Source organism: Lissotriton vulgaris, chromosome 2_1 (assembly GCF_964263255.1).
Source record: "Lissotriton vulgaris chromosome 2_1, aLisVul1.2, whole genome shotgun sequence".
Lineage (NCBI taxonomy): Eukaryota > Metazoa > Chordata > Amphibia > Caudata > Salamandridae > Lissotriton > Lissotriton vulgaris.
Window position 1 is genome coordinate 815,130,986 of NC_141687.1, and position 16,410 is coordinate 815,147,395.

At 41.1% G+C, this 16,410-nt stretch overlaps 1 protein-coding gene across 1 annotated transcript in view; it reads right to left on the reverse strand.

Annotated features, from left to right (window-relative positions):
- Positions 1-260: 260 nt before the first annotated feature.
- The window catches only part of TTN (titin), a 380,526-nt gene continuing 364,376 nt past the window's right edge, over positions 261-16,410 (reverse strand). The window contains exons 316-320 of the mRNA XM_086956205.1: positions 10,964-16,375; positions 7,635-8,158; positions 4,516-4,669; positions 1,694-1,981; positions 261-1,567 (exon numbers count right to left, since the gene is read on the reverse strand). Coding sequence (XP_086812331.1) covers positions 1,269-1,567; positions 1,694-1,981; positions 4,516-4,669; positions 7,635-8,158; positions 10,964-16,375 — 6,677 coding nt within the window. The 3' untranslated portion in view covers positions 261-1,268. The remainder of the gene's footprint in view (positions 1,568-1,693; positions 1,982-4,515; positions 4,670-7,634; positions 8,159-10,963; positions 16,376-16,410) is intronic.

The following is a 16,410-nucleotide window of genomic DNA, read 5'->3' on the forward strand; positions in this document are numbered from 1 at the left end:
ACATTGTTTATCTTATGGCCCATTTAACAGCCATATTACAGAAGGAGCAGCTTTTGCTGATCCCCACAAAATGAGGTAAATGTATTTCCAGATTCTTCTGCCCTAATCTTGAGGCATCTGAGAGAATCCCGATAGCAAGAGAGAACAAGCAGGAAATGAAAAGTAGTGGTCCACGTGCACTTTGAGAAGGTGTAATTGCAGTAGTTCACTTTTGTTTCACTCTAGGCATCACCTTATAAATATAAGACAACCACTAGGAATAGGGTGCTGATAGCATGCTTTATTTCTAAATCACAATACTATCACCAGGAGGTTCCATAAATTAAACTTCAACGAATATTAATGGCTGCATTGAAAGCACGACATCACATTAAAGTGACTGACAATTTGCATCTTTTCAACAACAGTTGTGCTTCACTGTGGTTCATCGCTTGGTTGTTCAGTTTTGAGATTGTTAATTAAATATCTACTTCTACCACACACAACACAATCACTGCACCCCTTGAACCTCCCAGGTTCTCACTGGTTCTGCTACCTTGAGTGCAAAATAATCTTGCTTTCATGAGGGTATGGCCAGGTGATGGTACTGCTGCAAGCTAATTAGGCAGTCAAAATGGTAGAAACAGTCTTTGAGAAATATGAGTGAACAAAGCGCTGGCCGCTAGCACTTTGAACAAAACATTTCTTTCATGTCTCTGTAAAACAGTTTACGTTTCAGTTCCTTTGTAAACACGCAAGTGTTGCATACATGAGGGTAGTTGCAAACAACACCTGCATTTTACATTCTTATGGTCACATAAATAAATTATGTTCTTGCAGGTCCGAATGGACCGTGCATGGCATCTTTTCTTGTGTGTAGGTCTCTTCAACGGGGAGTTTCTCCACCCGCTGAGGCTTTCTTAAACGTCAACATTGTGTTGAGGCACATCGATTAGTTTACAGTTGAGCAGGGTATTCGTTCCGTACGAAACTTTCTCCTGCTAATCAAGTAGTTTTACAAGTTACATTTTTGAAAAATGTCAAAAAATAAATGGTACAAAACTCCATAACCGTTATCTTCGGCTATATACAGTATGTATGTACATGTCAATGAAAAATGATTTACGTTCTTAAGTCAAGCTACAATGACAAAAAGTCATGACGTATATCCTTGGACTTTGTCTCATCTAGTTAGGTACAAAAATATTTTTATATTTACAAATCAGATATTATAGTCCATATGCGATCCACTTGTAATAAACAAGTGTATAGAAAATAGATCAAGCTGTTTAAATTGATCGGACATTAATGTTCACAGTTGCCATATCGATTCCAAAGTCATTTGTGAGTTTTAGAGTGTAAAGTCCGCCATCTTTCTTTTTAATATCCATGATGATTAGCGTTGTAAGGTCTTCGGTGGTCTCCACGTGGAATCGGCCCTGCTGCTCTTGACCCGCGACATGTGATCCTCCACATGACCATTTGATATCAGGAGTAGGGTCTCCTGAAAAGGCACAAGCCACTGTGAGTACTTTTCCTTCATCAATGCTGATATCAGAGGGAAGAGCTTCAATTTTGGGAGGGATTCCTTCATGAAATATAACGAAAAAAAAAGTTACATAAATGCATGATGGACCAAAGAGACGTTCCCCTGTAGAAAAAGCGTATTACGGTTAAACAATGTTTCTATCACTACCGATAATGTTTTTCTCACCTTTCAAACTCCTTCCAACCCTGGTAAAAGATGAACTTTCCAGCTCGGACAGACTGGATGATGCCATAACACTGCTGGAGCTCATCTCTACAAAAGATTCTTTCATGGAGGACATGCTTTGAGAAGACATGCTTGCAAATTTCATTTCAGCCATGCTGCTGCTACTGCTGAAGGCTGCCTCTTGTTTAGAGGCGGACATTTGCATTGACTGAGAAGAGAAACTTTCCTGCATGCTCACATCACCACCTGTCCTCAAAACTACCTTTTTGGCAGGTTCTTCAACCAGAGCTGTGGAGCATAGCAAACAAAATGAGAAGAAAACATAAATGACATCACCTACATAAGTGAGGTCATCTTAACTTAGATGTTCACATAAAAATGGAAATAATACATTATACTTTGAGTAGCTCCAATTCATCTACACACAGAAGCATGAAGGCCATACCGGTAAGTAAAATTGTTGAGATGTTTAGAAGTATGGATCAATTTCAATTGTATTTCAACAAGCCAAAGAAAATAAATAATCAAAGTTATAGCTCCACTTGTGAGTTTTGCTGAATTTCTATGGCTTCGGTTCACTTTATTAGCAAATAGAAACTGCAGGCTTAAAGGAGATTTCATTATAGTTCTGTTACTTATAAGAATGCATATTTCCACTTCTACTTAGAAATCTAAGAACAACTTGTGCACATATACACGTTACTACAAATATTACAATAGACAATAATTTATGGTGCTTAATGTAATTGACTGGCATGTTTAAAATACATATACATGGATTTTGCAATGAAAAGTATGTAGCGACTCAGGGCCTGATTTAGAGTTTGACAGATGGGTTACTCCGTTGCCAACGTGACGAATATCCTGTCTGCCTCATTATATCCTATGGCGGAAAAATATCTGGTCTGCCATAGGGTATAATGCAATTGTAATAAGGCGTACAGGATATCCGTCAAGTTTATGATAGAGTATCCAGTCCGCCAAACTCTAAATCTGGCCAATTTTTGTGCAACTTATTGAAAATTCACTGTTTGACTTTGTATATTGTTTTTTAACTCTCCAAAATCACAGTTTGTACAGTGTTACCTTCCTACTATACCCGGCTCACTGCTTATCATTTTGAGGTTTTGAATCTATACTTTCCTATTCCAGTGGCGGTATAAGGAGGGTTGATGGAAGATTAGACGTGATTCACAGGTTGACATGATGCCATTTACACGCCAGCTCATGGAGAAGAGACAACTTTACAACAATTGTTTATATTATGCATCAGAATGTTGGTGTAAGGGAAACTAGAGGAAACAGATCTAGGGTGACCCACTGGTACAGAAAATGCATAGTGGGTCACAGATCTGATCATTGCTGCAGAGAGGTATATTATTTAATGTAGACATCTATTGTCATCCTCTATATGGTTATTTTACTATAGTGCAGCTTGAGTTACCCTCCCTGAACATTGCACTAGGCCGGCTACATTTCCAAAAATCAGTTGACCCTCCCAAGGTTTGATTTCTCCGTCTTAGGGCCGGGGTTATTATAACGTATTATTATATGTACCCATCCATATAAATTTCTTTTTTTTCTAATGTTAATCATAAAAGAGCGGGTGTAACGAGTTTGTGTTGGTAAATTATCCCATTTTCATTGTAATTAATTGTATTTCTTTTTTTATATTTCTGCATTTGTAGAATATTTCAGCATAGACTGTTAGCTTGAGCCAAAGGCCCATGTTTGAAAGTGAAGTTTTACTTCCATAATGCCGCTTTGTTGTTCTGGGTAAAAGGGGTCCACCTTTCTTTCATAATGACACTATTTATTTGTTTAGAGTTCTTATAAGTAGGGCCCAATTACCAACGGGTTCTGCTGCTATTTACTCATACATTAATCCTGAGTTCTAGAAGTAAGGTTACCATCAATTACTTAACCGGGAATACCATAAGAGTAAATAACACCCACTTATTGCAACGTCTTTGTCAGTGGTGATGTGAATCTTTAAGACTGCTACAAAAGAAATAACTGTCGCAATAAATACAGGGTGAATGATATAATAAGTTGCTTTTTTTTTTAGAAAACTTAAACGCTTGGTTCTTCCAGGTGACCACTCTAAAACATAGAAAGCAGACAGTACGTATTTTTTTGTTTTGTTCTTGGAACAATACTCTAGTAATAAAGATAGAAGAGGTTAATTCAGGCAACCATCAAAACTCAATTTCAATATTTTTTTTATCACCAAGAGTGTAAGGGTGTTTCCTGGCCCGCTGTAGAAGACGCAGCCGTTTCAATCTATGTTTAGGTAACATATCCGGTTCTCAAGCAAGGAAAGGCTAGGCAGAGGCTTACGGCTCTACCAGCAGGGGGAGACAGACTGCAAACATGAGAAGCCAATAAAGCCAAGGGGTGGGGCAGTAAGCCGTCACTTCATGTAAATTACGGGGCCTGAGTAAATATTAGGGAGAGTATAGCAGGACTGGCAGGTGCCTGTCAATCATTCATCACATTGTTTGATTAATTTGTTCTAACCTAGAGTCAACATTTTTCCACCAAAACACCATAAATCAATCTGACATTTTACTGTTTCTCACAGACTCACTCTGTCCGATCCACAAAATAATGCACGAAAGACAAACAAAAAATATTTACACGGAAGGGGCGTGGCTACAAATAACGCAGCGGGTACAGAGGCACCAGAGCCCAGCTACATAACAGCAGTTTTTTGCTACTCTGCAGGGGCATGGAGGGGCCATTTTCCTTTGATTGCATTAGGGCCCATGGCACACTTGCTACATTTACACAGAAGAATAGTATTCTGAGCACCAACTTACGGAGCACGGTCAAGGATGCAGTGGCAGAGCACTGGCCGTGGAAGTTCTTCGCCTTCACCGTATATTTACCGCTGTCGCTCTCCAATGCTTTCCGAATTTCTAGTGTGTAGATGTTCTTGGACCGACTTACTTTAATGTTTGATGAGACAGCAACCTGGAGAAGCAAAGTAATAATGTTATATAGTGCTCTTATGTGGTAAATGTTTAAGCTGACACTTCCTTAGCTTGGCAACTATATGAGAACATGGAGCACGCTGGGTTTGCACCTTGACTTCATGATCACCTAAAGGCTTGTATTAGAAATGTATGGTTGCACATTAGTATGAATTATGTGACCAAAGTATGCGGTAAGCGTTGCGCCACAATGCTGCAGCTGTTTCCAAAACTGAATAGTGTTAGGTAAAGTTTTCACTGAAAATACCCATACCATGAACTAGTGTTGCCTTTTACTGTGCAAATTGATATATGTGCCAGGCAAGCTCAAGGCCATGAAACTTAGCTTTGATGGTGTGCATGTATCTGTAAATAGCATGCGTTGCGAATAGTTGACACACTTTTATGAGCCATGCGGGCTCGCAAAAAATTTGATGCAAGAGTAGACATACAAAAAGCTATTTGACCCCACTGGTGAGCAACAGTCATTAGAAAGGGAGGGGTATTTTGCCATTACCCTCTTTTTATTTGAGCAATGGATGTATGAGGTGCGCAAGGAAGTGTGGGTGGAGTATTTGCCCATTACCCGATTTCCCCATTGCCTGCTCTTTGCTGGGGCGCTGGGCCTATGATGTTCAAGGAAGTGTGGGTGGAGTATTTGCCCATTACCCGATTTCCCCATTGCCTGCTCTTTGCTGGGGCGCTGGGCCTATGGTGTTCAAGGAAGTGTGGGTGGAGTATTTGCCCATTACCCGATTTCCCCATTGCCTGCTCTTTGCTGGGGCGCTGGGCCTATGGTGTTCAAGGAAGTGTGGGTGGAGTATTTGCCCATTACCCGATTTCCCCATTGCCTGCTCTTTGCTGGGGCGCTGGGCCTATGGTGTTCAAGGAAGTGTGGGTGGAGTATTTGCCCATTACCCGATTTCCCCATTGCCTGCTCTTTGCTGGGGCGCTGGGCCTATGGTGTTCAAGGAAGTGTGGGTGGAGTATTTGCCCATTACCCGATTTCCCCATTGCCTGCTCTTTGCTGGGGCGCTGGGCCTATGGTGTTCAAGGAAGTGTGGGTGGAGTATTTGCCCATTACCCGATTTCCCCATTGCCTGCTCTTTGCTGGGGCACTGGGCCTATGGTGTTCAAGGAAGTGTGGGTGGAGTATTTTCCCATTACCCGATTTCCCCATTGCCTGCTCTTTGCTGGGGCGCTGGGCCTATGGTGTTCAAGGAAGTGTGGGTGGAGTATTTGCCCATTACCCGATTTCCCCATTGCCTGCTCTTTGCTGGGGCGCTGGGCCTATGATGTTCAAGGAAGTGTGGGTGGAGTATTTGCCCATTACCCGATTTCCCCATTGCCCGAATTTTGCTGGGGCGCTGGGCCTATGAGAGGTTCAAGGAAGTGTGGGTGGAGTATTTCCTTATTATCCACTCTTTGCTGGTGCGCTGGATGTATGAGATTTGCGAGGAGGTGTTCTAATCTCAAGGATTGACTATCTGGCTCACAACTAACTTGCTGAGATGAAACAGGAAACTCAAGTCTGAGGAACAATGCGCAGGGCTCTGCAGTGTTTGTTATGTAGGTAATTGCTCCAAGGCCATTCTGCAGCCACCAATGAAGAAGCTGAAAACTAGAGAAGGACCTCTGCGAATGGTTTCGTGAAAGAGACTGAGACTGAATGGAGAGGCCAATGAAATCTTGGCCGAAAGAGCTCTTAATATACATTGCTTGAGACTAGGATTATGTTACTATTGGTCAAGATGGGGGACACTCCTCACTGTGGGCCCCAGCAGAAGAAGCCTTGCACACATACATGATAAAAGCAGGTTTTCAAACCTTTCTGCTATATTTCTCAGGGGGCTTGTGCAATGTTACGCGTCTTCCAATAAGCTTCTTTGCATGTTAGCAAACCTGTTGCGTAGGTAAGGGGAAAGGGCACATGCTAAGTTTCAGTTGCTTGGGGGTGGGTATTAGTGCGGGGTAAGCGCTTGGTAAATAAGCAGAACCTAATCTCTATTGAGTGCAAAGGATCGAAGGCTTGGAAGCAGGTGTCAAGAGCTCCCCATATGGTCTGCGTCTTACCTTATGTAGATATTGCCAGACTGCAGTGACACACGTCGGCGTTGGTGCATTTTTCTAGATGCACACACCAGAGACATGCTTTACGAACATAAAGCGCTACAGGAATCGCTCACGTGCAATGTTAAATCTTAAGAAATCAGAAGTTACTTTGAAATGAAAGAGGGCTTTGCCCGTGAGTTTCTTCAACTCTTACAGTGTTACCGTAGTCCTGGCTTAAAATATAACCACAATTCCTCTAAGCACAATCAAATAAATTGAAAATCTCTATACAGCTGCGCCTTGGTTAGAAACGGTTGGATGTTCCCTTAAAATATATGAACCTAATTTAAAACTCGTTAAAAGGTAAAGTAAAGCATGTTATATTTACCACACGTGAACCGGCATGTACAACAAATGAACATCAAAATGGGATATCCAGATTGGATCAGAGTCTATAAGAAGCCACGGCACAGGGATTTGAAAATTGTTTGTTGATGTGCCACTGATGTGGGAAAAATAGGAGCTGCATTTAATACCAAATGCACTTTTCCATTATATTAAAAACGTTTGAGGCACTGGCCATTCACAGCTGTTGCACCAGGACCCAGGTGTACATCAAGGAATTCGGATATATAAAGGGGTGATCAAAATGGATAGGGCAACAGATAAGTATATTATAAAAATGTCCCTCTCTTACTTTTCATTCACCAGCAGCCATCTGGCGTGTCCCATTAAATTTGATTCCTACTTTATCGCAATCCCTATACATTTTTACAAAAGAAGAGCTTCCTATCTTAACATCTAAGTGTGAGAAAGTTAAATACATCAACTCCCATGATTTTGCAGCAGAAAGGGAAAGTTACACAGCCTCTTGCTTCAAACCAAACAAATTGTAGTCATAATTGGTTACTCACGGGCAGGTTATCCTTAAACCACTCAACGTCAGGGTGAGGATCGCCAGCTATTTCACAGGTAAAGACTACATTTTGACCTTCATCTGTGTTTTGAGACTTTGGTTGAGTAATAAATGCTGGTGCATTAGCAGACTCTTTTGAAAATACCAAATCGAAGTGGCATTTGATGGTTCCTTGTTCCGTCATCCCCTCGCAGGTCAGTATTCCTTCGTCTTTATGGCTCGTTTTCTTGATGGTCAAGGTGTGGTCATTTCCGGAGACCCCATACCTGTAATCTTCAGAGTTTTTTAATTCTACTCCATTCAAGACCCATTTAACTTGAGATGCGCCAGGGATGTTGGCCTTCAGGGTGACCTTCTGAGCCTCCAACACATTGAGCTTGGACATGGTGGCCTTCACTTCCGTTTGCGATGTCTTGACTTCTTCAGAAACAAGCTCCTTCTTTATGACTTTCTCCTGGATGACCGCCTTTTCCTGAGCAGTCGTGGTCGCCTTCTTCTGCTCAACCACAGCAGTGTGCTTAGCTGTGAAATGAAACACAGTTTTACAGATCAGCATCATTATGTGATCTTGTGCTGCTGCACCATGTACCTACAAGACTGGTAACATATATTTTTCAATGGAAACAACATCCATTAAGTGAAGGAAGGAAGGAAGGCTCTTTTCGTACACAAGTCACTGTTTGCACACATAACAGGAGTCACAATTATAGCGCTTGTAAAACGCGCCATCAACTGGGCATGGAACATTCTAATTCATCATGCAAATATACATCATGCAAATTTACACCTAAAATCTCTGCTCTCTCCTTATTTTAACAAGTTCTATACCCTACCAGTCTGCCAGAAATGGAAATAACTATGGAAAATGTTTAAGGCAGACTTCGTGAACCTTATGTGGATTGAGTGTGTTTCATAATCATTCCACGTTCCCTGTAAATGAATGTTTACACTGAGTTGACTTTAGGCCACATTCTTTTTAAATCTTTTTGTGGGACCGTTAGATGTCTATGGTGTGTGAACAACATGGTTGTTGGAATTCTTTTGTGATATATACATTCCATAGATTTGTCATGGCTTATGATTATGCCCATTCCTAATGCCCTAATGAAATCAAGCAAAAGTGGGAGTGCGACTCTCCAAATACATGGATACTTACTTTTTACGTTGATCAAGACACATTTTTATTTGTGGAATTCGAATGTGTTTTACATTCCGTTTGCCCCAATTTACCTACCTAGAAAAGTCACATTCTAGCCTAACAGTATGGAGCTTGCATTATTCAGTGATGACTGTGCCATTTTTCAGCTAAACAGTGAACTGAATTTGTGTATGAGTAGGTAGGTGCATGATGGTTTTAAGATATTGCAAACTGCTTGACTGCTCTAGAGAGGAGTTGCTGCTAAGATACTGTACGAGCAAATTATGGTAAAATAAAACTTGTCATTAGTAAGAGCCCAAGGACAACCACTGCTTTAGGGGTCAGACAAAGCCGGTTATTTCCTTATCCTATATGTTTTTTTCCCTCTCTCCTTTATTGCTGTTTGATTGTTTTGGTTAAATATTTCTTGTACCTCATTTATATTAAGCATGTGGTGTTTTTCTTCAATGTGTCTTTTTGCATGTGCCTGGAAATATTACATGTAGGTGGATTTGACTTCTCTGGTACACTGTCTTCTACACCCACCAGAAATGTCACACAGTCTACACAGAACGTATGTCATCCATGTCATTCACCCCTGTGTATCTATGAGGAAATTACATTAATTTTACTATTAAAAGTAACTTTCAATACTTTATCGTAGCTATGAAGTTGTAGAGAAACTTTAAGACATGATACAACATATTTTTATTGCATAGAAAGAGCACACTACAAGAACGGCACATTATAATGGCAAATAGTTTGTAGTAGCTCTTTCAGATGGTGACAGAGGAAGAAACTAAAGAGAATGTCTTATTTACCCCATCCTACAACGAATGAGGCTAAATAGATGGAGTCTGTTACAAGCACGAGGAACATTTGTATGGTTTTAGCAACCCCAGTTTTCTTCTCCTTCGTTTTCAGGGTGCAAGACTGTAATTGTCCAGACGGTGTGATGACGCATGTGGGTAGGATTAATACTATCACGCTGATGAAGGCAGCATGTCCCTGAGAGGAAGACTAAGACTACCAGACTCACTTCATCTATTCACACAGACTCATTCTCCACATCTCTTTCTACACAGTGCCACTCTGTGAATTCACTGTGGTTTCCTGTCAATTGAATTGTCAGGAAGGATGTTCACTACCTCTGATATGTTACATATTCTTCTATGGGTAGCTGTAACCTTAGGTGCTACATGAAATGCCAGATAGGACCAGCCCATTGGAATATGTAAGTAACCTTCCTCTTACCCGCAATCAAGTTCAGACGGAGACCATTTGTATTAACAGCTAACCAAAGGGGTGATCACTACAGTTTTCAGATCCTGGGAAATACAAATATATGAAATTCTATTTGCAAGCTCTGCACAGACGCACCAGAGTCCTGAGAGCCGGCTTGTAAGGGGGTCCCAAGTCAACAAAAAGCCATGAACCAGCACCAAACCGTTGCACCAAAATATTTAGTTCATTTAAAGTCCAGGTGGACTTTATTTAATTTTAGAGCATCAGGGGGTTTCTGTAGAATGCCACTGTTCCAACCAGGCAAATCAACAGCGTGTAATCGCCTTTCGTGAACGCGGCAATTAAGGTCAGTGTTCAATGCGCTTTGAAGACTTCCCTTTGGCAGACATGTTTTCAGCTGTCTAGTAATCAAAGTTGGAATTGTTAGCGTTGGTGTGTCATGAAGATAACTCAGTGTGACAGCTAATTTCTTAATACATAGATGACAAAGAAGTCAACTTGACATGCACGATTATTCCTTCAATTGTTGCACAATGCTTACAGCGTTGTAAAGGTAAATATCAGGAGTTGTATTGAGAAACCTTAACTCCATCAAAAGGTACACTAGTGCCCTAACATTTGACTCGAACTAACAATCTTTATTGTAAGCAGAAGCTGTGCTCTTTGCAGGCATCAAGAGCATAAATATGAACAACAGTGAAAGATCATATTTTAGAAAATGATTTTAGAGGTTAGCAGAAATTGTTTCTCAAAAGAGACCCAGGGACAGAAGTGACATGCTAGCATGCCTTTAAATAAAGTTTCGTTTTTCTTTTAGAACATTTGGTAAAAAGTAGAATGATTGATATTCATGCACGTATGGACATGTTAGATTTTCTTTCAAGCCCACTTCACTTTTGTTAGTAACATTTCTACAATAACACATGCATAAAATGATTACTAACCTTGTGCTGTTAGACTTGACACTTGACTATAAATATCTTTGAACACTTTTCCGACAAATGCAAATGTAGTTCTGGAAACCCCAGCTTCTCCAACAATCTCACAGGCATATTCTCCTTGGTCAGCCTCCAGAATGTTGTCGATTTTCAGTTCATATGTTCCATCAGCCGCATAGTGAAAAGTGAAGTGGCTGTCTTCCTTCAGCTTTTTGCCATCTTTGTACCATGCCACCTCTCTGACATTTAAGACAGTACTTTCTACTGCGCAAGAGAATCTTACTTTATCCTTGCATGCTTCCACCTTCAATTGCTGGATGATTTTGGGAGGTGTAGTAGCTGGCAATTCAACTCTTTCTGCAGATGCGGTTCTCACTCCTGATGGTGATGATTTGGCTTTAGGGTGTGCAGATGTTGGTTCTGGGGATTTCACTCTTTTGGGTGATTTGATGGAGTCTGCAGATTTCCCATGAGGCTCTGGAGATTTCACTCGGGGTGGAGATGTAACAGTTTTCTCGGTTACCCGTGTTCGCCTAATTGTCAAAGTGAAGTGTGCTTCTTGTTTTCCTTCAGAGTTCTCCACCACCACAGTATAGCTTCCTTCATCTGAAGACTGAACTGCAGAAATTTCAAAAGTAGACTTGTATTTTGTTGATGTCACTTGGTGGCGTTTGGATGAAACAATCCTTTGGCCTGCCCGTAACCAAGTTACTGTTGGGGTTGGCTCACCATCAATGTCACAGGCAAATCTTGCAGGCTCACCTTCTGAGACTGTGAGTGAATGTGGCTTTGTTAGAATCTTTGCTGGTGCTGTCTTTTTGCTTTTGCTAGAGACAGTTTTTTCTTCCACAGCTTTTGCTGATGACTTGGTGACACTCTTTGCTTCTGAAGCGTAGGACACTGATTCTCTTGTCTCAGTCACAGATGACTTCATTTCCTTTATTTCAGAACTTGCCTCCATTGCAGAGGTTTTCTTAAAAGAGGAAATTGCATAATCTTCTGTTTTTGTCAACTCTGGGAAGACGGATAATGGTTTATCCTCATCTTTACGTCTCGATGTGTAGGTAGAATACTCTCCACCTGCAATATCAAGTGTTGCATAGTCCGAAGCTTCTCCCTTATGATTTGTAGACACAACACGATATGTTCCACTGTCTTCAATTTGGCAATCCAAGATTTCCAAAGTCAAGACACCACTGGTATTAGTGAAATGTATCTTGCTGCTTTCCTGGATTTCAATGCCATTGTGATACCATTTGATTTCAGCTGTTGGTTTTGATTGAACATTAAGAATAAATCTTGTGTTCTGACCACAAGGCACACGATGAGATCGCATTCTTAATGTGATGCGTGGAGCATGATCCAAAGAGAAAGGCTGTTGAGTCACAACTTCATATTTCCTCTCAGCTGTCTTCTGAGTTTTCAGTGCTGCTTTCATTGACTCATACCTTGAGAAAATGTCAAATCTTGCAGATCGCTCAAATCTTGAAAGAGATCTTTCACTGGAGACAGGACTAGGTGATCGTGGCCTTGTTCTTTCAGGTGTTGGAGATCTTCTCTCTACTTCACGTTCCATAGCCGGTCGAGAACGAGGTCTGATCAATTCAGATACAGGGCGCATTAATTCAATATAACTTGGTGAAAGAGACCTTCTTCTTCCTAGCAGCCTGGAAACAGATGGAGATTTTCTGTGAACATGTTTTACTACTTGTTCGGTTTCCTCATATTCTTCTGCCTCAGATTTTATCTCAGTTACTACTCTTTCCCTTCTTGTTCTTTCTCTGATCTGTCCTTCCTGCTCCATATGCTCAAGCTCCCTTTTGTATTCAGAAAGTCTATGAGATGTGGTGTATGGATGTAAAAGTTCTTCATCCTCTCTCTCATCCATTATACGTTGCCTCTGTTTTGCTGGTTTGTATGTAGCCTTATCATGGCGCTGTCGGAGTTCTGCATAACTGGTGCTATATTCAGTCTTGGATGGTATTTGATAAGTTGAATATCTTAACTCACGGGCTCGTTCTTCATCTGTGACTGCCTGAGCCCTTTGTGAAGAATATTGGAGAGCAGACAGCTCAAACCTTAGTGGACTCCTACTTGGGGGTGAAGCAGAGAATCCTAATTCAAGTTCTTCCTCAAGGCGTAGTCTCTCCTCATCAACTCTCCTCATGGCCAAGTAGTCATCAACGGGAAGCAGCAATTCATCATCTGAAACATCACCCAAGGAACGCCTTCTTGGTCTGTAGAAAAGTTCATAATCAGGTGATGGTGAACGTCGGCGAGCTGGTCTTACAGTTTCAAGATCATCCTGTGATAGCTTGGGTATGCGCCACTTAGGTTTGTACTGGTCAGATATTCTGGGAAGTGGCATGACATAGAACTGCTCCCATCTTGAAAGGCGTATTCGCTTAGGTCTTTTCTGAACAATTCTTTCAAGTGGTTCAGGCATTTCATATTGGTCTCGTAATTTCTTATACCATTTCATTTCTGACATTGGCACAAACTGTTTAATGGTTTGATCCTCTTCAAGAGCAGTCACTGTATGCACTCGAGGTGCTGGGATTTCATATGGCATACGTAGTCTCTTTTCTGCCTTTCTTTCCTCTTTCTGGATTTCAAATTCACCTTTAACTGTTTTTGTGCTTACCGCTGGTTTGTAGAGAATAGCTGCTTCTCTTAGAGCTTGTTGTGCTATTGGCGTAAGGGGAACAGATTCAGTTCCAGCAAGAATTTCTGCCATTTTCAGTGTCTTATCAATCTGTTTCTGTACGTGAATTTCACGCTCTTCTTTAGACTTGTATTCTTTCTTGACATAGCGCATTCGTTCTACCTTCAAGTAAGCTTGGCAGCTTGTTGATCCAGCACTATTGGTGGCAGTCACTCTATAATATCCAGAATCTTCAGGCAAGGTGTCTGTAATGCACAAAGCATAGTAATCTAGACCTTCATGAATAACATCAATAGTTGGTCCTAATGTTAGACTTTGGCCATCCTTTTCCCATTTTAATGTTGGCTTTGGTGTGCCTGATACTCTAATTTCAAAGCGGACAGATTGACCTTCTTGACATTCTGCATTTGCAAGCAATCGTTTGAACATTGGTCTTAATGTATTGTCTGCTGCTGCTGGATGAGGAGCAACCGTGAGCTTAGCCTTGCAACTGTCTTCACCATATTTGTTCTTTGCCACAACAGTGTATTCGGCATCGTCTTCTGCAGTCAGATCATTTATGATAAGCTGATACAGTCCTTTGTCAGATATGAAAGTGTATTTCTTATCATCTTCACCTGGTTTGATTTTCTGGCCTGATTTCAACCATGTTACTCGAGGTTCTGGGTGCACTGTTATAGTTACTCCAAATCTGACCTTTTCACCCACATAAGCAGAGTGGTTAAACAGTGGAAGTGTGAACTCTGGTGGCCTTTCTAGAAGCCTCATGGTATCCACTCGGCGTTTCATCTTCTTTACAACCCGGCATCGGTAATAGTCATGTTGTTCTCTTACACCCTTCACAAATAATTCTGCATAGGAGCTATCTTCACCATAATCATTGACTGCTTTGCACCTGTAAGTGCCGTCATCTGATCTTGTGATGTCTTTTACATATATTGTTGCTTGCCCATCTTGGTAGTTGATTTCATATTTATCATTGTGTTCTAACTGCCGAATTCCAAAGTACCAACTAACTTGGGTTGACTGGTCATAGTTTTCAATGTTGCAGGTATATTTAACATGCATTCCTTCTTCTGAAGCAGCATGCATTATCTGTCCAGTTAATGGGCCTATTTCAATCGGAGCAACCTTGACTTTAGCTGTTGTGAGCCCCTTTTGAGACCTTATAGCACCACCACATGATATGCGAGCCACAGACACAACAAAGTTCCATTCTTTTTTAATTAAGCTCTGGTAGTACCGTCGGTGCCGTAATGTCTTGATGACCTTAGTGCTGATCTTTTCTGTCTTTTGTTTCAGCCATGGGTGTTCAAGTGCTTCAGCAGCTGACATACGCTTCTTTCTTTCCTTAGTCAACAGGCGGTCAACGAAATCCATTGCTTCAGTGCTTATTTCTTTGAAAGCTTCATCCTCAAAGTTATACTCAGCATTGGTAATGCGTTCAATAATTTGTTGATTTGTTTCAGCTGTGAAAGGATTGAGGCCACTTAGGAGAATGTATACTAAGGTACCCAGTGACCACATGTCAGTGCCTCTGCTAACCAAATCATGTTGATGTACCTCTGGTGCATAATATTCAGGAGCTGTGAACTGGAGTCTAAAGGTATCACCAGGCCTCAATTCTCTTGCTTGACCAAATTCTGTAATTTTAACTGTAGAGCCTCTTCTTGTGCAATAAATGATGCTTTCTGGTCTGATATCAAAGTGGCCAATCCTGTGGCTGTGCAGGAACTCAAGTGCTTCACAGATCTGGCGAGCATAATTAACAATTTCTCTTTCACTAAGGTCAAATCCAGCTGTATTGATCCTTTCAAAGATGTCAACTCCAGATATAAATTCATAGATCATAACAAGCTCTTCTAGGCTTTCAAAAGATTCGTGAAGGTATAGGATATTCCTGTGGCGAGCAATGTTAAGTACAGAAATTTCTTTCTTGACCAACACCTGATCAGCACCTTTGACCTTTACAAACTTGGCCATGTAGGTCTTCTTTGAAGTGTTCTCAACACATCTGTGGACAATGCCAAACTGTCCATGCCCCAACTCTTCAGCAATCATATATTTCTCATGGAGTACCTTAGTGGAAGAGTGAGCTGCTTTAGCTTTGGAGATTTCAGTGACCTCCGAAACTTCATCATCGTAGTTCAACATACGGGTCTTATCTTCCTTTGTCACAGTTGGCTCTGTAGGATCAGATGGCTGGCTTTGACCAAATTTGTTTTCTGCAATAACACGGAATTGATAGCTCGTCTTACCGAACAAGTTAACAACAGTGTATCTTGTCTCGCGGGCCTGTGCAACACGAATCCATCTCTCTGCTGTTGTGGCACATTTTTCAATAATGTAGTTAATGATTTTGCTTCCGCCATCAGTAGCAGGAGGATTCCAAGTCAAGTTAACTGAATCTCTAGAAACATCACTGACTTTAAGACCTCTTGGTGGATCAGGTACATCAGCGACATCAAGTTCAACACTCTTTTGGTCAATGCCAAATCTGTTCTTTGCACAAACTATGTAGAATCCTGCATCTTTTCTGTCAACACCATTGGGGAAAACAAGAGAAGTGAACGATCTTGTAACGATGACTTGATACTGCCCATTATTGTCGATGAGATCTTGTCCTTTCTGCCAGGTGATGACTGGATCTGGTTTGCCAGTGAAAGGAATCTTTATGCTGAGAACTTCACCTTTAAGTGCATATACTGCTCCCATTCCTTCAAGATGTTTAGGCAAATTAATCTGGGCTGGAACTGCAAGCAAAAAAATAGAGAACATTTGTTATTCT